The following is a 24,139-nucleotide window of genomic DNA, read 5'->3' as shown; positions in this document are numbered from 1 at the left end:
ATGGCAGCAGAGGAGGAGGTCCAGCTGCTCCGGAGCCAGCTGAGGGAGAGGGAGGGGCAGGTCCAGCAGGCTGCTCAGGCTGGTCTAGACCTCCTCAACCAGCACATGGAACTGCAGAACAGACTGGATGATCAGAGAGTAGAGATGACCAATGCACTAGAGGTATGACACTGTTCTTTAGAGGGCCAGGTAACACATTTTCTCTCTGACCTCTAGAGGTTCTATATATTCCCATGCAGGTGCTTTCAGTTTTCTGTTTCCAGGTTTTCAGATACCCACTCCACCAAATACTATGTCGACATTTTTTATAGGAACTATTTCTTCAGGATAGAAGTGTTCCTGGTCAGGTGTGTGGATTATCCAGAGTTGAGCTTTAATCCCTTCCACCTGTCCCTGTGTGATGTGTTTATCACAGGCCCTCGAGCAGGACAAGTACTCCCTGCAGAAGGAAGTGGAGCTGAAGGCTCGGATGCTGGAGTCACTGCAGTCGGACTATGACCTTGTGAAGACCCAACAGAGACAGCAGCTCCAGGAGCAACAGGAACACCTGGAGAGGAGCCACAGCAAGGCACTCAGTGAGCAACACAACAAGGTACACCAACCTGTGGTCCACTGTGGTCAGGTCCTGAAAAATAACCCTCTTAACAGACAGTTTTCACCTGTCGGTGCTCTGCCTTAGGTCACTGGGACACCTGAACAGAACAGAACTACAGTCAATATGTTTGTTCTGCTGTGAAAAGGCCTGTTGACCTGCTGTAGCACCTATTTAATGTAGAACTGTGTGGATCTGGTCTTTCAGCGTTACACAGATTTATTTGTGGTGATCCACCACATTGATATTTAAAATTTTTTTTAAATTTCAAATTGGGGAAGTCTTATTTCGTTGTAGATCCTGCCCCCTTCCTTTCTTCAACAGTTCCCATAATACTTTGGGAGCTGTAGAAAGGAAAAGTGCTGTTGCCATTAAGTCAGCTGGTTAACTGTGGGCTCTGTTTTTTTTTTTTGTTTTTTTTTTAATTTTACATTTTAGCACATTTTTAGCAAATTGTTTACTTGCTGAATTAGCTATTAGCATATTAGCAGCTCCTGTTTGCAGTGCATCATGGATGTATGGACAACAATCACTGTGATACTGTAAGACACCTAAAAACAAGATTCTCAGACAGGTTCTGCAGTTCTGAACTCTTTTTCCAATTACTACATTTAGTGATATGTGAAGTCTTGATATCCGTGTGTGTTCAGTAACTGTTAATGTGTTGTTTTGTTCTCAGATGCTGAGGTTGCAGTTGGCTCTGGATGAGTCTCAGCTCAGTGAGAAACAGCTGAGACACAAACTGGAGGTGCAGACAGAGACTCTGAATAAAAAAATGGAGGAGCTGCAAACTCTGAATGAACACACTCAGAGTTCCATGACGTCTGAGGTGATGGAGGTACAGATGAAGATCATGGATCTGGAGACCATTAAGGTGAGGGAGATTAACTGTTCTGACTCATCTGTCTCTTGTACTGATACCTCACTGAAAACCTGGGTACCTTACATCTAATGTGCTGTTGCTGCTACTTACTGCTACTTTGCCCCATAAACTCCACATGGACTGCACTTTACAGTACTTGCCACATTCACCCATTCACTCACACATTCATACATCACACCCACACACTGATGGAACAGCCATCAGGGGGTCAGTATCTTGCCCAAGGACACTTTGACAAAAGGCCTGGAGGAGTCGGGGATCGAACCACCGTCCTGATTATTGGACGATCTGGTCTACCTCCTGAGCTGTGGTAGACCTGCTTTTCTCCCTCAGGTGGAGCTCCAGCAGTAGATAAGGTGACCTTGTTTGTCTAACAGGTGGAGTTGGAGCAGACTCTGCGGGAATCTCAGTACAGAGAGCAGCAGCTGGAGCTGACCAATAGCAGCATGCTGCGTCACCTGGAGCGAATCACAGAGGAGAAGGAGGACCGAGAGAAAGAGGCTGTTTCCTGGTTTAATGCCTTAGAGGTAAATAAAGATCTGCAACTGTACAGTTCATAGATAAAAATATGCAGATACTTTGTTAATTCATCTTTGGTCTGTGTGCAATAATATTCTCATGTTATTCTGGTTCATCAGACTATTGATTGACAGTTCCATTTTAAGTCGTAATGAATCTGCCAATGATCCATACTCCCTGAGCGCTTTATTAGGAACAGCACACTAACACTGGGTAATTCCTCATTTCTTAATGTCATGGACATGTCATAGATAAACCAGATGTTGAGACTCTGCTTCATGTTGACATGATGCATCACATCATCTCTGCAGAGCTCAGAACTGCTGTGTGTGATGAGACGGACAGCACTGTGTGTCTGACCTTGGTTTCTAGATCTGTATTTGTCTCTTGTTTGTGCATGCTCATATATCCTGGTGTCTCTGTCATGGCACAGAAATCTCGTGAGGTGAACCGGGACCTCCAGATCCAGTTGGACCAGGTTCTACAGAAGGCCCATGATCCCAACAGCAAAGGGAACTCCCTGTTTGCTGAGGTAAAAACCACCAGAATACTATGTTTTGGAGGTAAACAGAAATAAATGCAGAAACCTGAATCTGAAGCAACCAGTGTGCATGTGTTTCAGTTGGAGGATAAGCGTGCTGAGATGGAGATACGGCTGATCAGTATGAAGGTCCAGTATCAGTCCCTGCAGAAACAACACGCCTTCAGCAAACAGCAGCTGCAGCGCATGAAGGTACCAGTGTCAGAGAGAACTGGATAAATACAGTGGCTACAAACATGTCCTGTGGTTTGTTTATAACTGACTGTTGAATGACACTGGTTCAGGTTCAAATAGCCACTCTGATGCAACTCCAGGGGTCCAGGGCTGACCCTGCTCAGCTGGAGAGACTCCAGTCCATGCTCTCTGAGAAGAATGGGGAGATCCAGAATCTTATGAGTAAACTACAGAGACTGGAGAAGGTGGAGGTGAGCGCTAATGAATCTACAAGTTTGATATTTTAACTGTAAAGAAAAAAAATCAAATGGACACAAGCTGTAAAAAAGTGAACAGAGAATTAAAGGAGGAGAAAGTGATTCAGTGAATATGTCCTCATGCTCTGCTTGCTGTCTGCTCTGTGTATGCTCAAAGAAACATCTGGTGTTCCTACACAGCCCAGCTCTGTAAATGGGAAATAAACAAAGTGACTCACACAACACTATTCAAGGCAATCAGCAACAGGCGTGTTCATGCTCGTGCTCAGCACAACGGAAAGAAGAGGAAGGCAGGTGGGGGAAATGGGGCAGTGGGAGCAAGGGACAGTAAAAGTTTTGAATGGGATTGATGGGGACTCCAGATGGGAAACCAGTGGTGATGTCAAGGCGAGTGCATGTTAATCTAATGGCGGTGGCAGGATGTTGGTGTACACTCCACAACATAATCGCATTGTCAAGACCGCATGATGGCCAAGAAACAAAAAAATTACACATTATTTGAAAAAGAAGTGCCATGATCAGGCAAGGATGAAGAATGGTGTCAACATCAGTGAGGCTTTCCAATGGTACAGGTTCACGGTTGGACTGGAAAAGAAATTGAGTCCTGGACTTTTCCACTGGGACTGACCCTGAATGATAGGCACACTGAGAGGACCGGGACAGAGACTTTAAAAAGTGTAAAAACGTTATGGAATATCTTGACATTCCACTGGCCCCTTGTTTTGTCCCGTTTGCTAATGTTTGTGAAAGTTAACAGCAACTGGTTACTTAGCAAACAGGTACCAGTCTCACATTTGTGTGTCTGGTCTGATATGTTATTGGTGTGATGTTAACTGTAGCAGCAGGAGAGTTGTGAGTACCTCCAGCTGCAGCTGGTGTGCTGGCTCTGGGAAACCATCTGGTCCTCTCTGCATGTTAGCTTAGAAGCAGTGACAGTTCGCATTGTATCATGGTAATTATCTGTACAACATGTGAAGGGTTTTATAGCCATGAAGACCCAAACACAAGTCTGTTGGCACAGTGGATGTATTTGTTTGGATGCATCATTTGAAATGGTATGCTAGGTAACATTAGCTTCCTTGTTAGCTCAGTTATAAACCTACAGTCCTCTTCTAACTAAACGGCTAACTCTGATGCTGTGTTTGTCTGCAGATTGTTAGTTTGATGATGTTGTATATTATAAGGTTTGTTTTGAGTATTCACTTCCACAATGTAGCCTATAAGACACTCAGGAGTCCATCACTGTGTCGTTGCCTTGGCAATGCACGTCCATGAATTTGGGGGTGTGGCTTCTAAACGAGCTCTGAGAGGAGGGGTGTATTTGTTTTACTGTTGACAGTCTTTCTCCAGAATCACTTACTTCACCTTTAACTTACAGCCATGTTTCATATTATCAACAACTAATATTTAAAGTAAGATACTGAATGTGTGTATGTGTGTGTATAGATATTGAAGTCTCAGCCAGCTAATCCAGCTCCAGCAGAGAGCAATGATGGCCAAGATGAAACCTACTACACTGACCTGCTCAAGATGAAGCTCAACAACACTGTGTGAGTCTGACTCATCAAACACTGCTTGGTCTTGTTAGCTGTTGTTTACCTGTAATGTGGCGCAAAAACACTGGAAGCTTTTCAGACCCTTTCAGTCTGCTCATCTGAGTTTTACTGTCAGAGACACAGAGCGGTGACTTGACACAAAACTTCATGGAACTGGAATAAACCTGTGTGAGAGAGCCACTTGTATTCTCATCATACAAACTAAGCAGACAGTAACTCTGTCAGTCACATGCTTCCATATAGGTGATGCCTCACTGACCAGTGTCAGCTGTAGCTTAGCAACAGAAACTAATTGCTACTTTGGTTCACAAAAACTTAATCGTCATATTTGTAAAAAATTTAAATAATTGGTGGGTTAAAAAACACTTACAGCTCAAAGGGGTCTGTCTTTGATTAGTCTTTATCTGTATGTATGGGCTCTAGTTCACTGAAATCGTGTGTGCATGTGCGTGCGTATGTACGTACGTACGTGCGTGCGTGTGTGTCCTCAGTAAGGACGCAGAGCGTCTAGGAGACGAGCTTTCCCTACAGAGGATGAAGTCTTTGTCAGAGAGTCAGAGAGCTCTGGAGCTGGAGAGGAAACTCTTCTCATCTGAACGGCTGCTCAAACAGGTGACTGTCATGTCTCCCCTGAACTACTGTCTGTTGGTTTAAAACACTGTGTCTGTTGGTCAAGTAGAATGCAGCTGTCACAACAACAGGATGTTGACTATAGAACAAACTGAATTCACAAGTAGTAACTGCAAATACTGCTGTCCATCTGCAAACATGAAAACAAGCAACTACTCCACCAGTCTGCTGCCTGTCTGACACACTCGCTCCTGCTGCTGTTTACTGTGATGTTTGTTGAACTTTTTCTCTGTATATTTCAGGCTCAGAGTGACAAGATCAAACTACAGCTACGAGTAGAGGAGCTCCAACACAAATATGAACCCAGAGGTCAGTAGAATAACACCAGACCCACATGTGCCTCAAAGGAAGATGACAGTAATCTGTGAAATGTAAAATGTTAAAGTGTGACTATGATGTCATTTTATCTGTAGAGGTGAAAAAGAATGTGATCCAGAAGAGAAAGAAAGAGAAACTTCCTGTGGACATCATACCCTCTGACGACACCACTCCTAACAAGGCAGTTACCATGGAGATGGGTGTCACACATAATCAGACTGCAGGCCCCGAGACTGACACCTGTTCTACAGTAAAGGCACTGAGCTCCACACAAGGTTCGCAGCAAGCAGGACAAAGCAAAGGCCTGACCTCACTGATGTGATGACATCACTAATAATTTTGTCACGTCCTCAGGTTCAGAGCCGACTGAGCCACGGCCAGCAAAGTGTGTGAAGATCAGTGGAGATGAGCCTGTTGTAATTCCCAACCCCAGGTCAGTGTGTGTGTGTGTGCGTGTGTGTGTGTTCATGTGTGTACAGTGTATGTACAGTGTGTGTCCTGTCAGTAGTTTATCCATTACCTGTCTGCAGCCTAGTTCACTGTCAGGCTTGATCCAGTGAGTCCACTCCTCTTCACTTCAGTCTGAGACAGCTACAGTACAGAGATCTGTGTATGAACTGATGACTCCTGATGCTCTGTTGTGATGGAGCTGTCTGCAACACTGAGCACTCTTCATTTGATCAACACAAATAGGAAACATTCAGTAACATCAGAAATGAAATATATTATAATATATGTTGTACACAATATATATAATATGTTACAGTTGTTAAAGACATCAGGGGTTGAACTGGTAAACTAATGTTGGCACAGACACAAATGTGTTACCGTGGTACCAGAAGTCACAACAGCTGGTGTCTCTGGGAATTTTAACTATAAAATTAGGGGTGGGCGATATGACGATATTAGATCGTGAAGGATTACAACGTGAAGACGATCTTTCAAACTGCAGAGATCGTGGGATCATCTAGGGCACATTCTATAAATTGCAGTTCTATGCTGATGCACCGACGCACCAGACGTATTGACGTCGTCAACCTGAGCGACCAATCATAGCGGATTACGGGCAGTGACGCACTTTCCTACCCGCCTCCTTGTTTGTGTGTGTAGCGGTAGCACATGGAGAGTGATGGCTGAAAGCCAAACGGAGTTGGTCGCTAAAAAAAAATCCACCTCCATTATATGGAATTGGTTTGGATTTTCCGCAACTGATCAAGCGCAAGCAAATGTAATTTGCAAAGTTTGCACAGAAACCGTTCGCACGTCGGTTGGTAACACAACGAACCAGAATGATGTTGTTGTTTACCTTAAACTTTACGTTGTTTGCACATGCAGGCAAAACTGCGACTATTTGAAATAAAATCTGTTGAGAAAGGTTCTTTGGTCTAAATTGTGTTTTTCTTTTTCCAATTTAAGATCGTGATAAAATCGAAATCGTGATTTTATTTTTAAAAAATCGTGATATGATATTTTTGCCATATCGCCCACCCCTACTATAAATGTAAATGTTTATATTCTTTTTAACATCTGTTTCTCTTTGTCATGTTCCCTCCTGGATGTTACTGTATAAGGCACAAATAACTAGCTTGTGATTCGAAGCAGCATTTGAGTTTAGTGAAGTAACTTCAGGTTTAACTCTGGGTTTTCAGTCCTATGATGGTGGTTGACTTGTTACCGGGGTAAATTACCATGGTAACTGATGGTGAACTCCTAACCTGGGCCCTATTCCATCAAGACAGATAAAGTAAAATCCTGGCTTATTTTGTTGAGTCTAATGTAAGTCAGAGTTCTGTTTCCATTACTGTGGCTTATAGGATTCCTTGTTCAGTTACCATGGTAACTGATACTGCTGAACTAGCCTGCTCCCTAGCAGGCTAACTGTCAAGCTTAACATAGCTGTGTTTCAATGAATTTCCAATAGCCGTAAACAGAATCCCAAAAGACAGTTCCATCGTGTCTTTTTGTGCCTGCATCACTTTTTTCATGTCTGTGTTCGGAAACTAGGGTTAGTCAACAGCGTGATTGATAGGTCAACCTTGCAGCTGTCACCAGAAAAGCAAAGGAGTCATTAGATTTACATTAGATTTGTCTCTTAAATACAAAAGGAGAGTTTGATACTTTTTTCCTCAGCTGGAAAAAACATGTTTTCTTTAAATGTGTAGCTGTATGTTTATGAATTCTACAGGACAGATTGACATTTTTATTTATGTAGAGGTTTTAAACTGTGCATTGTCATATTAATAATGTAGGCTGTCAATCATATTTATGAATTATACAATAAATAACTATCTTAACCTTCAGCCCCAAATGTAAGTGAATGAGTAGAATATTAGCATGATCAATCTGCTGATTATTGCCTACTTACCTACATTGATTAATTAGCCTAACATAAATTTACATAAAATAAAGGCTGCAGTTTGCAATGTACAATTAATTAAACATTCATTGCCTTTATTCTGATAGCCACAGGGACAGAGAGGATGACATGCAGGAAGGGCCACAGGTTGGACTGGAACCTGTGCAACTGGAGTTTTGTGTAAACTGATGATATGCGCTCTGTAGCCTACTCCTGTCTTCACCTGAAGGTGCGCATATGTGTATTTTCTCACACAGAGGTTGTCAGTTACTGCTCACTGATAAACTTCTCCAGTCCACCTGTAGTTATAACTGGTTGGGTTTTACTTGACATTACATTATTTACGTATTATACGTACAGGTGGTAACCGTAATGCAGGATCTGCTCCGCTGCTGAGAAGAAGACGGCTCTTCTTTTCGACAATCGACTGTTCTGGGCTGCTTGTACAGTCCGTGCGGGCGCTTAATGTAGCTTTTCAACCCTGTTTTCAGTTAACGTTGACTGGGCTCGGCTAAACTGTAAATGGAATGGATTGAGTGAAGTGAAAGTTGATGTTAATTCTAGCCGGGCTTTTTCAAGTAAGTGCAGATTTCCTGAGCGACGCTGATGGAATACCCCCTGCTCCGGATCAGGTTTCTATTCTAGTTTGTTTAGATTTCACTTGTTGAATTTGGATTTACCTTTCTTCTCATATCATATTAATACTTCATTCATGGCTTATAATTAACAACTCTTCCTCTTTCTCATGAACACAGTCAGAGCTGGACAGGTAAATCCAGGGTTAACTGAACCAGGTGATAACCAGCTTGATAGAACAGGTTATCGGGAAGGATGAGGTTAGGTTCAGTGAAGCTAGATCCTGGATATGATGAACCTGTTTCATAGTCAAGAGCTCAGGACACCTAATAAACCAGCAGTTTGACAAATACTAAAAACACATGACTGAAAGATTTGATTACAACAGTTTATGTTGACAATAAAGTCAAATCATTACAGTGTAGCTGACTAATATTTCTATAGAATTGAAGAGTTGAACTGATATAAAATCACTTGGCAGAATTGAGACATAATGTTGAATAAAACTGGATATTTGTGTGTTGGTCCCCTGAAGCTCTCCTGTGACTGACTGTATAGAGAAGACGATAGAGGAGAACCAGCAGCAGAACCAGGAGGAGAACCAGCAGCAGAATAAACGAGAGGAGGGAGTGAGGAAACCAAGAGCAGTGGAGATGATCCATGTCAGCTCTAACAGCAGTATGGAGAACCAGTGTGCTCAACAGTAGGCCTTATCTGGAACACAGTTTATGCTCTATATGTATATGTGCTGCTATAACCTGATAGTCTTTTTCATTTACATACTGACTTGTACATCTCTGTTCAGTTCACTGTATTATTAAATCTTACACAATTAAAATATTTGCAACAGTCTGTCCAGTTTCTTAAAATGTATGAATATTAATGAGTTACTTTGGCAACAATAGTGTCATCTCAACTGTTTTGTAAAAAAGGATGTAACTTTAGCTGCTTGATATTGAATCAAATGATTTTGTCCATCTATTCCTTGTGAAGACAACATCTCAGGAACGCCTTGAGAAACTAAAAGTTCAATTGGACTCAAGTATTAAGTGAGTAGAATTTGGTGGTCAAAGGTCAAAGGTCACTGTGACCTCACAAAACATGTTTTTAACCATAACAGAATTCATACACAATTGACATTTTATGACCAAAAGGTCAAACCTGTCAAACCATCAAGGGCATGAGAGCTCCCCAACAGACATTTTGAGACCTTTATGCACACTTTCTGTAAGTGCATTTCTGCAGACTGCCTGAGGGAATTACCCAAAGTTCATAGCATTGTGACATTAGCATTAAACACGAGGTTGCCATGTGTCATGATTAGGTGTAATACCAGATTGTACCAAAGGGTGTCTGTAGCGGTTGGTCAAGAGTCCAGAGATAAGGTTCGTGTAAGGAAGTAGGGCCACATGTTTACCTGCTAGGAGACAAAAATAAAGCGGAGTATGTTAAAGTTTTCAAAATATGATACAGTTAATTTCATGCACAATAATGAACAAAGCACCATGGGATGCCCGGAAGCGTAAAAACGGCAAACAACCGCCATAAAACGCAAGAAATAATAAGATAGAAAAAGGACGGTTAACAAACATGCATGAAAAGAACGAACCCTAATGTTAGCATTACAAGAAAAAAGACAGTAGGCCTATATGACAGTATAAACACAGAGCTCACTGAGATTCAGAACCAGTGGAATTATTTGTCCTATGATGACATGATGAATTCCAAATATGCAATTTGGATCAGATCTGATCCCACATTATTTTTTCTGTTTACAAACAGGAAGTGAAGGGAGATAATAAAAATGTACAAGCAAAAGTCCGAAGCCCAAATTGAATTCAGATGATTTGGCATCATCAAGGTAACGTGATGAGTGCATCATCTCGCACTCAATAGGTGCGTTCGATTTTATGTGGCGCTGCGCATCGCCGACTTGATGTGATGCATGCTGGACTTAACACATTGCATGCTGGAAAGAAATTTTGTCCAACTTTCGCCGGCGCTGCGCAACTTCACTATGTCACATGATATAAAAACCTAGCGGGAGCAAGGCGCCTTCAGCTTTGATGCTCTCTCTATCGGCTTCACCGACTGAGAACCACCTCTGTGACGACAGTAGTTTATCCTGATTGGCTGAGGGCTTCACTGACACACATAACTTGCTCTACGTTTGTATTGTACGAACTTCACATCCTCCTTTACAGAGTTGGAAAAAATACACTGTACCATAACTTGTGTCAGAGTATAGATTCTCCTGATCAAATATGACTCCAATACAAGTGCAAGTTGTTCAGTTAAGTTTTTACTTGAGATTGTTTTTTATTCTCAAGTCTATGGTTGTTCCGCCCTTCGGCGTTTAGTCATAGTTCCTAGTCGGACCCGTTTCAGTGACGGACCGAGCCGAGCAACAACAAATCACACAAGAGACTGCTTCAAAACAGAGCTTGGGTAAATCTTTGTCTGTAAGTAATTACACGTCAGCTTTGTGTTTACTGTGTGATGTACATGTTTACTTTAATAGTGCATTTTATTACGTTTGTAACTATCGGTTTTCACTAGTTACACTCGCGGTAAATTCCTGTTTTTTTACCGACGTAATATTTAACCTGCCCAGCAGGGGGACTCGGCGCTACGCCTCAGACTGATTAGTCAGTGGATTTGTTGATTCATGCTGATAACGGTGTAGCAGTGAGTTTGATTATACTGCAGATGTTTATTTCATTTCTATACATTAAGAGTATCTGTAGTTTATTGTGTAAATGTGTAACTTCATATTTTATGGTGTAAAAGACATTACAGACGTTACACTTTTGTAATGTTTATTTTCTGTTTATTTCAGTCTACAGAACTAATGGAGAAAAACTTAAGAAATAAAACTGAGGAAGAAAAGAGAACAAAAGATAAAACATCAATCCTCAACAAGACTTCTGGAGTTTCCCTTCTTCATTGCTGTTAACTATCTGTCTAGCTGTACAAAGCTGACGTCGTACTGCCAGGGCAGAATAATGGTTCTCAATAAAACAGAAATAAAATTCTGCATCCTTTGGAAAAGAAGACAGATCTGTTTTTCTTGTTATTACAGCCTATTGCCGCACAAAGCTCCGGCATTTTAACCCTAATTTATGGATTACTTGTCCCTGCCAAAAGAATACAGCAATAGACGACCTAACACGGATACAGTACAAATTTGCGCCTTTTTTGCCGCTGTTTTTTTTTTAAATCTACTAACAACATCTGATCAGCCCAGTTCAAAGTCATGTCAATTTAATAGGCTAATAATCTGTTTTAGCAATTGTTAAGCAATGAAACAAGTTTTATTTAGGTTTCAGAAGTTTAATCCATGGTTTGACGAATAAGTAAGTCAATCCAAAAATAACTGTGGTCCATCTAAACATCTTGTTATCGGTTGGCAAACGATGTCGGTAGTTGACAGATCTTGCCAGAGTTTGGCACTGAGACAGAGGCAGGTCTCCAATGAAGTTAATTTTCTCCGGATCTGTTAGTCTGAAAAATGACACTTTGATGTCAGAATGTTCTGAAGACCTGTGGCTTTTGAAAACTGGGTCCATTATTTATTTAGGTGACTATGGAGCGAAAAGAATCTGTGATAATCTGTGATGTCGTTCACTTTCCTCATTGGAATGAATACCATCAGACCTGCTTCCGGTCTCCTAAAGGGGCGGGGAGGTGGAGAAACCCACGTGACACAGATACAGGAAATAAACGGTCTCGGTTTCTGTACTGTCTCTGATACACTTTTGCTCTTAGGGGAGGCCATACAAATAAAACAAGCTTATATGTCTCCACACCAGCAGGCGGCAGTATTGAGAAATGCTGCTATTGAATGGAACACGTCAGAAAGAATGACGGCTGTATGATGAGAGTCGAGTGCGCAGTGACGGAAGCCTTTTGGGTATAAAAAGCTCCTGGTGTACGGGAACCGTCAGTTTGTTTGTGACGACTTGACATCTGGCTGCGATTCAGCTCCTGATTCCACTGAAACAGGCAAGTTTGTGTGAAACGTCTCTGTTCGCTGACGTCATAATGTCAGCTGCCGTCACATGAAGATCATCCTAGCTGTTGTGTAGCGCTTGGTTCATAGTATGTAAAGCTGTGTCGTCACTATCACTGAGCAGCTCATCTGACAGTCGGTGACCACACACACACCAAACTCCGTTCAAAATCTCGACTTTTATGAAAACATGGTAACTGTTGATCAAAGTGGTGATCAATCTGAAGGAGCCAGTGCTAACATATGGTGTTGAGTAGTGAGATAAGGAAGAGTTAAAACATCAGATTTGTGAATGGAGACTGGTGTGCTGGATCACCCTGTCTGCAAAAGGTCCAGGTGTTGCTGTGTGTAGGACAGAGGACAGTAATACTGAGGTGTCAATGTGTCCTCCTGTGTTTCAGTCTCCATGATGATGATCTCCAGCTGTGGTAGAGGAACTTCATTCAGCTGCTTCAGCTGCTTGGCTCTTCTCCTGGTCTTGCATTGCCATCAAACTAACAGGATTCATGGTCAGAAGGTGAGTTAAACTGGGTTATACTTTAAATGCCTGACATTCTTAATAAACCTCAGTGATGAGAATCATGCCTCACCATTGAAAAGGTGTGTTGATTCCTGTAAGCTAAAAGCTTCATCTCTGCAGGGAGTGTATCACAGGTAACAGGTGATCTGAACAGGCCAAACCCCCCTCCAAGCTTATTCTCTGCCACTGTACCACAGTATGCTGTGTCAGCTGCAGAAGGACTTGGTCCAGGTGGTGAAAATGGCACAGAGGATTGTGAGAAATAGGCTCCCAAGCCTGATCACTGTGCATACTACCCACCTAAAGCTTTCAACATCAGCAGAGACACGTCACACCCAGGTCACAGTCTGTTTGTCCCTTTGTAGTCAGGAAAGAGATCCAGAACCATCAAAGCCCCAATCAACAGACTGAGAGAGCTTCTTCTCCAGAGCCAATTTTTCAGTTTAAAAAAAGGTTTAAATTCACAAAAAGATGCCATATACTGTATATGTAGTAATTCTCCTATATATGTCCTCACTTTAACTTTTTAAAAACTTTAGTTATTTGTAATTTTTCTACTATTATGTTATGTAAAATATCACGTAGTGCGGCCATCCAGACTTGATTGTTGTTTTGAAATTATTCTAAATATATTTAATTTTCTGCCCTATTTGGCATGATGGCATGAAGTGTTTTGTAAACCTGCATTTGTATTTTCATCATAGAATACAAACAAATTTTGTCTGGTTATCTCCGCCACTTTGGGACTTTATGTTGAAATCCGTTCAAAGACAGGAAGATGCATTAGCTGTATTACAACTGTTGTGCAGTACTTCTTTATGGTTTTTACTCACTATTGCTGTTTATCTTTTATCTTGCTCTGTATCCTGTCACAGATAAACATCATTTGGTTGTTTGCCCACAATGACAGTGTCTTATTTCTTATCTTGTATAAGCATCTGTGAGAGGAAAGCCATACAGTGGGGTCCAAGAGTCAAGTGGTCTTAGACTCTTGGACCCCACTGCATGTTAGAACTTAATCTCTTGTGAGGCAAGTGAGGTAAAACTGATGCCTTCATGTGTCTTTAATGTCCTGTCTCTGACAGTAATGTAACAGGATGATGTGGCAGAGAGACACTGAGGAGGAATTCCTCTGTCCTCTGTACTGATCTGAGACCAGTGCTGGGAATTAAAACACACCTATGTCTCAAACACTAATACACAGACACACATGATAAATCTGGTTTTATGAAAGGAAATCAACCTTTCATTGTAAAATGAAACAGTTCACCAAAGATACAATGATTTTTGTTATTGTTTTTCTGCAGTCTGTCTCTGCCCTAACTGTGGTGGAGAATACAGAGGGAAGAGGAGGTGATGAAGAAGAGGAGAAGGAGAAGGAGGTAAATCTAAAGGTGGTCCAACCTACTGAGCAGTGGCAATCACTCAAACCAGGTATTGTAGTGGATCCTGTACAGACACTGTGTTACAGTCAAATTTGAATCAATTTTAGACTGACGTGTGTGTGTGTGTGTGTGTGTGTGTGTGTGTGTGTGTGTGTGTGTGTGTGTGTGTGTGTGTGTGTGTGTGTAGGCCAGGCAGTCCCAGCAGGTTCTCATGTGAGGCTGAATCTGCAGACAGGTCAGAGGGAGGTCAGACTTGGAGAGGAGCAGCTCAAATACTGGACCCAGGAGCACCAAAGGTACGACACAGCAGTGACCCTGATCTTCACACTGTTATCACTGTGTACCAGGTGTCAGGAGAACATGATATCATCAGTGAGTCTGTCTCTCCCAGGGACACAAAAGAGACCGGGTCCTTCTTCAGTCCTGATGAACTGAAACAGGCCATGAAGAAGATCAAGGAAGACCTGAACCCAGTGAGCAAAGACCCAGACCAGCAGGTATCAACACAAGACTGATGATTCCAGCTCTGACCAAACACACAAACTAACACAGCACATCGCACTTAAACTGAAGTGTGTGTGTGTGTGTGTGTGTGTGTGTGTGTGTGTGCGCGTGTGCGTGTGTGTCTACAGGTGTCTATGTACCGCCCCTTAGAGGAGTTGAAGAGGGACATGGCTCAGTTGGACCTGCTTTTGGAGACGGATGTTCAGGTACATCATCAGTGTTCAGTCTCAGTTATTGATGAGTCAGTTAGTATTTCAGTGTCTGTCCACAATGAATCACACAGACCTTGACCAATCAGCTGATATTAATTTATGACAGATACTGATATCTGTGTTCATCCGTGTGTGATGACTGTTAATAAAACAAGGTATTATAGTAATTGTAAATTCAAGCCTGATGTACAATTACTCTCTTCTAACCAACAAGGTCCTTTATATGCATCAGCATTCATGAGTTGCTTTGCTTTGACCATGAGAGTTTGAGAGAGAGAGTTTGCATTAGCAAAACCACTAACACTGTGTCAGGCCCTGCCAGTTACAAGCTAAAAAACAACATAAACAAATAAAAGATGCTAACTACGCTCACCGTTCTGATACGTCCGCTAGTCTCTGGTTCTGGTCTCAACAGACTCCTCATCTGAGTCTGGGTCTGACTGAGGCTCAAACATTTGGCTGAGTCTCTCTGATGTTTCCTCCTCTAACCATCTTGATACTCTCTGCTCTTTCACTTGCCCACCTAGAGCAAGCAGGTGGTGGGCGGGGCATAAGATCTGATCCAGATTTCAAAACCAGGAAGTAAGAGTAGATGAGCTTCAGACCCAGTTTTTAATGTGAACCCATATTAAACTAAATATGAATCATAGCAGAGGATTTTTTACAGAGTTTAAGACATGTCTGGAAAGAGAATTTATTTTAATATCAGCGTACTTTCAGAAATGAGCCTAGATAATGGTTTTCATCTGTGCATTAAATCCAGCTTCCTGTAGTGCAGGTGGAAGCTTTACCTCATCACAGTGACCATGGAGCAGCTGTCTGTCTGTGATGTTGGTGTTATCTGACTTGGGGCTGTGTGAAGTTCTTATACATACTCAGTGTTTTACCTGCAGTAGATTCATTTTAGATAAGCAACAGGAGGTGAGTGATCAGCTGCTGTGGACAGTGTCACAGAAAAACATGTTTCAGCCACTTAAAAAATACAGAACTAAAAATTCAATATCAGTTTTAGTGCAGACTTGATTTAGAATATTTTCACTGCTTCACCTTCTATCAAAGCAGTAGCTCCAGGTAGTGCCAAACTAAAGGGCTGTTTTACTGAAGATAAACTGGTGAAAATATTCAAAATAAAGTGATAACTTCTACTGATATTGGATTTTTCTTTGGGTATTTTTGTAAAGTGACTGAAGATTTTTGGGGACCCCGCCCACAGCAGCTCATCACTCAGCTGGTGCTGTGAGAGCACTGATCTGAATCTGCTGCAGGTAATACACTCACTATAGATACCTCACATAGCCCCTCGTGAATGAAGTTTGTGGTGTTGTGCAGATAATGAGGCGTCTGCTTGAACAGTTCAACAGCAGCAACTCAACTGCAGAGCAGAGAATGAACATCCTGCTAGAGCTGGAGTACCTGGTGCACCAGGTAACACAACACACACCACACACACACACCCATTGACAAACAGTTTCACCTGCAGATTCTGTGTGTGTGTGTGTGTGCGTGCGTGCGTGCGTGCGTGCGTGCGTGTGTGTGTGTGTTAGGTGGACAATGCTCAGACTCTCTGCTCCATGGGGGGTCTCCAAGTGATTCTAGAGGGTCTGAACAGCTCTGACTTGAGACTACAGGAGAACTCTGCCTTTGTTCTGGGATCTGCTTTATCCAGGTACAAACACTCTTCACAGTGTTCAGCTACTGTTTGACTGAAGAGCTCAACATCACACGTCTCCATCACAGCTGCACACTTGTGTAGTTTTAGGCTGATTGATCTCTCACTGTCCTTTTACCTCAGTCCACATGAGAGAACATGCGAGTATTGAGACACTCATCTGAGACGCCTTCAATTAGTATCAGGCTTAACGAGCAACAAAAAGTGGAGCTGTCAGTGCTTTGTAAACTGCCTGGCAGTTTTAAGAAGGGTTATAGCACAGATGTTTATAAAAGTTTTTTTATACTACATTTAATATGGAGAACACAATAACACACTTCAAGAAATTAGTGATTTCATTAAATTTTATTCTTCATTGTCTGAAACCAAACCTACACCTCTGTGTGAGTTTAAAATGCTGTAGTAACTCACTCCTGCAGGTGGCTGCCCTCTCTGCCTGGACTGTAGATGGAGCAAATCAGCCTGCCTAAATGCTGCTGCCATGGCTGACCAAGGATTTTAGAAATACTGAGGACCAAAACTGCGCTTGCTAGCTGGGTTGGGGGCATTAGGGGTAATTAGGCCTACATTGTTTGAATGTGATCAGGTCATTCAGTTTTTGTTTGTGTTGCCTAGCACAGGGGCATAATGCTAATCCTTTCCTGGGCACAGTGGGCAGTACCTCCTCTTCCTCTCTCATCTCAATCACCTTCTCTTCTTCTTTTTCTGTCAGTCTCCTCATCTTGTCCTATTTATATGCAAATACCAACCAAAAGAGTGATTATAGGGATGTAAGACTTTATAATTGCAGCCCTGTTCTTAGGTCTCTGTGTCCCCTGATATCAGATCTGAGCTGGTGTCTGTGTTTGTGTCCAGCTGTTTGTCAGCTGTCTAACAGCTGTTTGTCCTGTAGTAACCCAGTGGTCCAAGTGAAAGCTGTGGAGAGTGGTGCTCTGCAGACACTGTTGACCGTGCTGGCCATTGCTCAGCCACTCAGAGTGAAGAAGAAGGTACTGACACCCTCTGACATCACAGCGACATATCCAGGTGAAACACACTCACCTGAGCTTTAACGTCCTCTGTGACTGTCCTCTTCTCAGGTCCTGTTTGCTGTGGCCTCCCTCTTACGTCACTTCCCCTATGCACAACACAACTTCCTGTCACATGGGGGACTTCAGGTCCTATCAGAGCTGTTCAGGGCAGATGGAGACGGAGTTCTGCGACTGCGCATTGTCACCATGTTGTATGACATAATCAGTGAGAAGGTACAACAACAACCTATGTGTGAAGTTTGTCCAGGATGAGAACTCTGACTCTGATTTGTTGGTGATGGGGAGGCTGGTCTGGTCTGTTCCACTAGGAGCTGATCTCCCAAGCAGGTTTGGACCTGGTCCTGGATGCTGCTCATGACGAGCGTGTGCGGCAGTACTCTAAGGTGTCCCTGGATGGGGAGCTGCTGGAGAAGGGCTGGTGCAGTCTGGTCCCACAGCTGCTGGAGTCCACTGAGCATGACTACAGAGAGAAGGTAAAAAAAATGTTGATAATTAACAGGTTATAATCAGCCGTAGTGCTACAGGAACAGTATTCACCTATAAGAACCTTTAAGAACGTTTTTCTCTCAGGCTCTTCGGGCTCTGTTGGCGATGGCTCCGATGTGTTTGGACCAGTACCGCTCAGACAGCTCTCTGATGGACTCTCTGCTGTCTCTCCGAGACCAGTACCAACACATGGTCCAGTCTGAGATGATTCTGGGAGAGGAGAACAGCTACTTCACAGAGTTGGTAGAACTTATAGATAAACTGCAAGTCAAAATGAAAACGAAATGACCAGCGGAGTGACCACACTGTGCAGAGGAGCACACAGACTGATATAGACTGATACAGAATGACTGACACAGACTGATGGAGACTGACACAGACTGATACAGACTGACTGGTGCAGACAGACTGACACAGACTGATACAGACTGACTGAAACAGACTGATAGAGACTGACACAGACTGATACAGACTGACTGGTGCAGACAGACTGACACAGACTGATGCAGACTGACTGACACAGAATGATACAGACTGACAGACACAGACTGATACAGACTGACTGGTGCAGACAGACTGATGCAGACTGACTGACACAGAATGATACAGACACAGACTACTACAGACCGACAAACTGACGCAGACTGACAGACACAGACTGACACAGACTGATACAGACTGACACAGAAGCCGCTTTTCGACCAAAAATAGTTCCAGGTACTTTTCCTCAGAAAATGAATTTGACAAACCAAGCTTCATTGATGACCTCTGAATGTTTTTTTTGGCGTGGGGGGGTGGTTAACATAGACCCTCTTCACAGCAGACATATTGATTTATCAAAGCAGGTAAAATACAGGTGTAAATAATAATGATCCCATTCCATTAAGTGACCTTGTAAGACCAGAGCCCTGGAAGAGGTTCACCTAAAAGCAATAAACCCGTCATTAATGTTATGAATTCCACATGTCAAAAGGTCTGCTCTGAAAACGGAGTGCATGGCTATGGAATATTTTATTTTGTTTTGATATTTAAATTAAATTAATATTTAAAAAATATTTTGTTGTCTTTCTTGAGTCTGTGGATCCCCTGCAGGGTAACCTTTAAACTAAAGCAGGCATGATTCAGTGTTAAAAGTAAAAAGTAGTGAAGCTATAATCCTATTGGCATTTTACTTTTGGATAGTTTTTTTCTCACCTGGATGTTGCTGTTATGAGCCCTATAAACACTGCAACCTTATAAACACTGCAACATCCTGACTTACAGTCACATCATTGTGAATGCAAGTTAGGATGTTGCAGTGTTTATTAGCTGCAGTGTCAATTACAGAAAATCTCTGTCATCCTTAAATTTCACCATAGGAGCTGAGATCTGATGAATGTTTCACAGCCAACAGCACTTTACAGGAACAACATTGTAGATGTAATTCAGCAGCACCAGAACAGCCCAGAATATGACCATAATAGATAGATAGATAGATAGATAGATAGATACTTAATTTATCCCCAGGGGGAAATTCATGTGTCCATTAGCTCATTGTTGATAATAATAATAACTAGAATATTCCAGGGAAATTTTTAGTGCCACGGGGGCTACTGCCGGGATGAGTACATGATTTATTTCCAGTGTTCAAAAGTCACCCTGATCATATTCTGGTTTTGAGAAATGTCTTGATATAAAAGACTCTGATATAAAACAATGTCACATCCCTCCATCATGTATTATGTGGGAAATATCTCATATTCTGTGTTGTTTTTTTTAATAAAACAAGAGGCAACATGTCTTCAAACTGGCATTTAAAGGGTTAAAATCCTGAAAACTAATAAACATTTGGTAGGTTTGAGCAGAACTGAAGTGGTTTAAGAGATGTATGCAAAAAAGCAGAAAAAAATATTGATATACTGTATATATTTATATTATTTTATAGCATTTTCTTTGTGTGTCCTTTTTTGGACGCGAGGAACCCCAGAGGGTACAAAATGTGTTACCAGTGTATAATAGACCTGTAACAGTAACTGACATTAGATTTTAAAAAATATGTCAAAAAAGACACTTTCTTGCAGAAATCCATACCTTCAGCTGTAACACAGCCAAAATGATCAGCAAATCAAAAAAGAAAAGTGAAGAAAATGTCCAAAAAAGGACAGAGGGACCCCTGAGGGTTAATAAATCCCATGAACCGCTATTTAAATTACCACTATTATGTTTTTTTCGGTGCTAAATTTAACATTACTGGGGAGGAGAGCAACGCGACTAGAAGTGACAGCGAGAGAGGGCTAGTAGCTTCTCCTCTCCTCTGTCTCAGCGGAGACCGTCACAACTTCATTCACTCATTTAACAAAACAAAAAGAAAAGCAACAAAGGAAGCAGTAAATGGACTTACATATTTAAGACCTAACTAAATGTAATTTAAGACCTAACATGCGGCTAATGTAAAGCTAGCGGAGCTTGGAGAGTTGGTTATCTGGTTGCTAGGCACGCACACACGCACACAGGTCAGGAGCTGCCGTTGCCATGGCAATGTGAAAATCTGCCCAGAATTTGGCTTCTACATGGCTTAAAACAATTGCAAATTATGAGAAAACCGTTACTTCTTTTCAAAAACCGAAAACACCGTGACAGACACTGAAGCCAGAAGTTTCTTACAGTCTCTATTTTATTCAGATATTCCTTAAAATGAGTGAGTAAGCTCAGTGCGAAGACAGAGCGAGATTCTTTTGAAAAAAAAAGACGATTACATTAGGAGTCAATGAGAGTGAGACAGGTATTGCTGCCGGACTCGGCACCCCCGTTTAAATTTTGTGCAGACCCTGCCTGTCAAAGTAACATTTTATGTATCCCAACAACTATGTCTACATTTTCAGAAAGAATTATTTGTCTCCTTTTTACGATTTGGCCGTGAGCTCGAGTTAAAAATAAAAATAAAGGTTATTTTTTACTGCTTCACGCACTCTAGCCAACTGAGGCTGTCACTCTAACTTTGAAGAAAAAGTGATTTCCACTCCTCCTTTGAGTGCTCATAGTTTAAAAAGTTTACATGTTATGTAAAAACAGTTGCTGTGTTTTGGAGAGAGCATAAGTTTTCCTCCGTTTTATAGTTTGAATCACATTTCTAGTGCAGGTATGAGAGAGCTGGGTGACTCAGAAAAAAGGTGAAATTTTGTGGTTTTTTAAAGAAAATTCCAATGCATTCCTAATACATTATTTATTCCCAGTATTTTGGGAATAACTTTGGGAAAAATTGGAATTTTAACACCAAAAGTCATAGCACCTCTTTCGGGATCAAGACGCACGTTTTGATGTATATATTACCGGGGTTTTCTCAAAGCTGCGGGACGAGTTACGCGCCAAAATTTGGCGGAAGAATAATAATAAGCCCGATGGAATATTAATAGATGCAATGCAGTAGCATTGAAGGCATATATTGTTATTATGTGCCTGTGCTGTAGCATTGACACTATTGTTATACAAATCTTTATTGGTAGGATTACTGAATGAAGCAATCCCAGTATTTGTCATTGTCGGGCCAAGAAACTAACATTCCGTTAATTATTGGTGGGATTGCTATGAAGCCTTCCCACTCTCTGTTGTTGTCAGTTTCTCTTTATTTTTAATTTTGGTGGGATTGCTGAATAAAGCAATCCTAATATATGTTGTTGTCAGGTCCGCTGCTGAATGCTGAGGCATTCACACTACTGTTCTTCAAATCTTTATATTTTATTATTCTTACTTCTTCCACCCTTCCATGGTCTCAAACTACTCATTCATACTTTTTCGTACAGAAACCGTTCAACTTTCAAAATGTTCAGCTTGTTTTGTAGATTATCGGATATATACAACCTTTCTGTACTATTTATATTTTTTAAAATATTAAGCTTTTTCTACAGGTTTTGCCATTCAAATGAATGAAGATGATGTTCAAATCCTTGAACGCTTCAGCCTCTTTGAGCTTCAAATACTTCAGCATACTTTCAGCTACAGACTTCATTCAAACTTTATAATGTTTACAAGAATTTCAGCTATTAAATTTGTATATAACTTTTTGATATCTTGGGCAATTTTTTAAATGATAACAGTTTTAGTTTCATACTTTTTGCATTACATTTGTAACTTTATAATGGGTGTGTATTGCACATAATGTTCAGGGCTAGAGGGGATGACATAATCGCTGAGTGGGAGAAGCTCCAAAATTTTTCTGAAAAAAATCTGTGTAACTCGTCCTTACGGCCACATATTTCGGTCTTCACAAATAATTTCTTCCTCATTAGTAGACAAATTTGCCCTGTTTCATACAAAGTGTCTACTTTAGCACAGAGACTAACAGAATTTGAAAAGTGACCCTCCAAGTGATGCGAGAACCCTCAAACTCTCCTATAGACTACAAATTCAGGAGCAGATTTCAGGAGAAAACCAGAACTGACCCCACTTTGTAACTTGCTCCTTTTTCCACATTTTTGGCTCTAGAAACACCAAAACCACAAAGAGGTGTTCAGGAGAGTCTTGTGGCGCTGACCATGTGATAATTTTGCTGATATTATGTACTGTTATGTATTAAAAGGCAGGAGTTTGAGAGGTTCGCTGACCCCTTTCTCCCATAGATTTGTATGAGCTCTGTGTCTTCAACAGCCAGACTCTCTCTCCTACACACACACACACACACACACACACACACACACACACACACACACACACACAAATGGACACATAGAAAAGTAGACAGGTAGACAGACAGACGGGCTGATAGACAGGTTTCATTCAGGAAACATCTGTCTGTTAATTTCAGTTTGAAATCTAACTGACTCCACATTATATACAGTATATTGTAATTGGTGGATTACCTTTGGAGCTCATTGTGATTGGTCGATTACCTTTGGAGTTCATTCTGATTGGTGGATTACCTTCAACCAGTGTTTTCCAGGTGCTACCTTTTTGAAGGAGAAAGACAGGTGGGCACCCAGTGAGACAGCATTGTCACCATGGCAACCTCTGAGCTGAGGGAGGGGGCACTAATCTGGGTCAAATTATCTGATTAGAGACTACTCTGATATCTCTGGTGTTTATCAACCACTTTGTTGACATTTCTGCAATGATTTACAAACATCTCAACTGGTTTCACTGGAACTATGGTTCAGTCCAGTTTTAATCAGGAAGCGTTCAGCAGTTAATTTCAGTATGTCATTTTAACTGACACAGAAACACAAATATGGAAAAGTAGAGAGGCACACAGACAGATAGACAGGCACACAAACACACACAACACACAAACACACACACAAACACACACACACACACACACACACACACACACACAGAGAGAAAGCTGTTTACAAGTTAGTACTCATAAAGGGAGACAACATGACAACAACATGCTTCAGTTCTCAGTTTTTGCAGCTAATGGAGATCAGGTCCTCCAGTTTGAAAATACTAATAATAATATAATATTATTATATAATAATAAGTTTTGATTGTACATTTCATCTTTCTTTGGTTTTTATTTTCAACCAATTTAGGCCATTTAGCTTTCAAATAACAGTTTTGTGCTGTTTGTTAAACATTACATTAACTATTCCGGCCTTTTTCAACCATTTCAGGACATTCAACCTCCAGCTTTCAAGTTCTGCTTTTAATCTTGAGCTGTCACTTCAGCTATTTCAGCTATTGCTTCAGCTACTTCAGCATTGCTTTAGCAGTTGCTTCAGCTTCTTCAGCCATTGCTTCAGCTACTTTGTCAATGCTTCAGCTTCTTCAGCATTGCTTTAGCAATCTCATAGCTCAAGCTCTCAGCATTCACATGCATTTTCAGCAGGAAATGCATTTTCTAGTTATCCTTTCTATGGTCTCTAACTACTTTGTCCTACAGAAACCATTTAACTATCAAAACGTTTGGGTTTTTCTATAAATTATCGGATATATTCGACTTT

The 24,139-nt window shown here is 41.4% G+C and overlaps 2 protein-coding genes across 4 annotated transcripts; both read left to right on the top strand.

Moving 5' to 3' along the window:
* On the top strand, window positions 1-9,244 carry spdl1 (spindle apparatus coiled-coil protein 1). 2 transcript variants are annotated; one of them, XM_022757111.1, is made up of 13 exons: window positions 1-162; window positions 416-592; window positions 1,272-1,466; window positions 1,853-2,002; window positions 2,428-2,526; window positions 2,617-2,727; window positions 2,820-2,960; window positions 4,413-4,516; window positions 5,014-5,134; window positions 5,395-5,461; window positions 5,566-5,745; window positions 5,825-5,903; window positions 8,938-9,244. In XM_022757111.1, the coding sequence occupies exons 1-13, from the start codon at window positions 1-3 to the stop codon at window positions 9,107-9,109; spliced, it is 1,758 nt and encodes a 585-aa protein (XP_022612832.1). In that variant the 3' UTR covers window positions 9,110-9,244. The 2 variants fall into 2 exon arrangements, with proteins under 2 accessions (XP_022612832.1, XP_022612833.1); XM_022757112.1 differs by lacking the exons at window positions 4,413-4,516; window positions 5,014-5,134 and having other exon boundaries at window positions 8-162.
* Window positions 9,245-12,286: 3,042 nt separating this feature from the next.
* On the top strand, window positions 12,287-18,616 carry sil1 (SIL1 nucleotide exchange factor). Of its 2 annotated transcripts, none has more exons than XM_022757092.1 (12): window positions 12,287-12,407; window positions 12,816-12,931; window positions 14,242-14,368; window positions 14,507-14,615; window positions 14,711-14,816; window positions 14,952-15,029; window positions 16,389-16,460; window positions 16,580-16,701; window positions 17,597-17,693; window positions 17,784-17,948; window positions 18,044-18,208; window positions 18,306-18,616. In XM_022757092.1, the coding sequence occupies exons 2-12, from the start codon at window positions 12,821-12,823 to the stop codon at window positions 18,507-18,509; spliced, it is 1,356 nt and encodes a 451-aa protein (XP_022612813.1). In that variant the 5' UTR covers window positions 12,287-12,407; window positions 12,816-12,820; the 3' UTR covers window positions 18,510-18,616. The 2 variants fall into 2 exon arrangements, with proteins under 2 accessions (XP_022612813.1, XP_022612812.1); XM_022757091.1 differs by having other exon boundaries at window positions 16,365-16,460.
* The last annotated feature ends 5,523 nt before the right edge of the window (window positions 18,617-24,139 follow it).

This window comes from Seriola dumerili, unplaced genomic scaffold (assembly GCF_002260705.1).
Source record: "Seriola dumerili isolate Sdu_G_001 unplaced genomic scaffold, Sdu_1.0 BDQW01000264.1, whole genome shotgun sequence".
NCBI classification, from domain to species: Eukaryota; Metazoa; Chordata; class Actinopteri; order Carangiformes; family Carangidae; genus Seriola; species Seriola dumerili.
The sequence above is the reverse complement of the archived record's forward strand: the minus strand, read 5'-3'. Positions and strand labels throughout refer to the sequence as shown.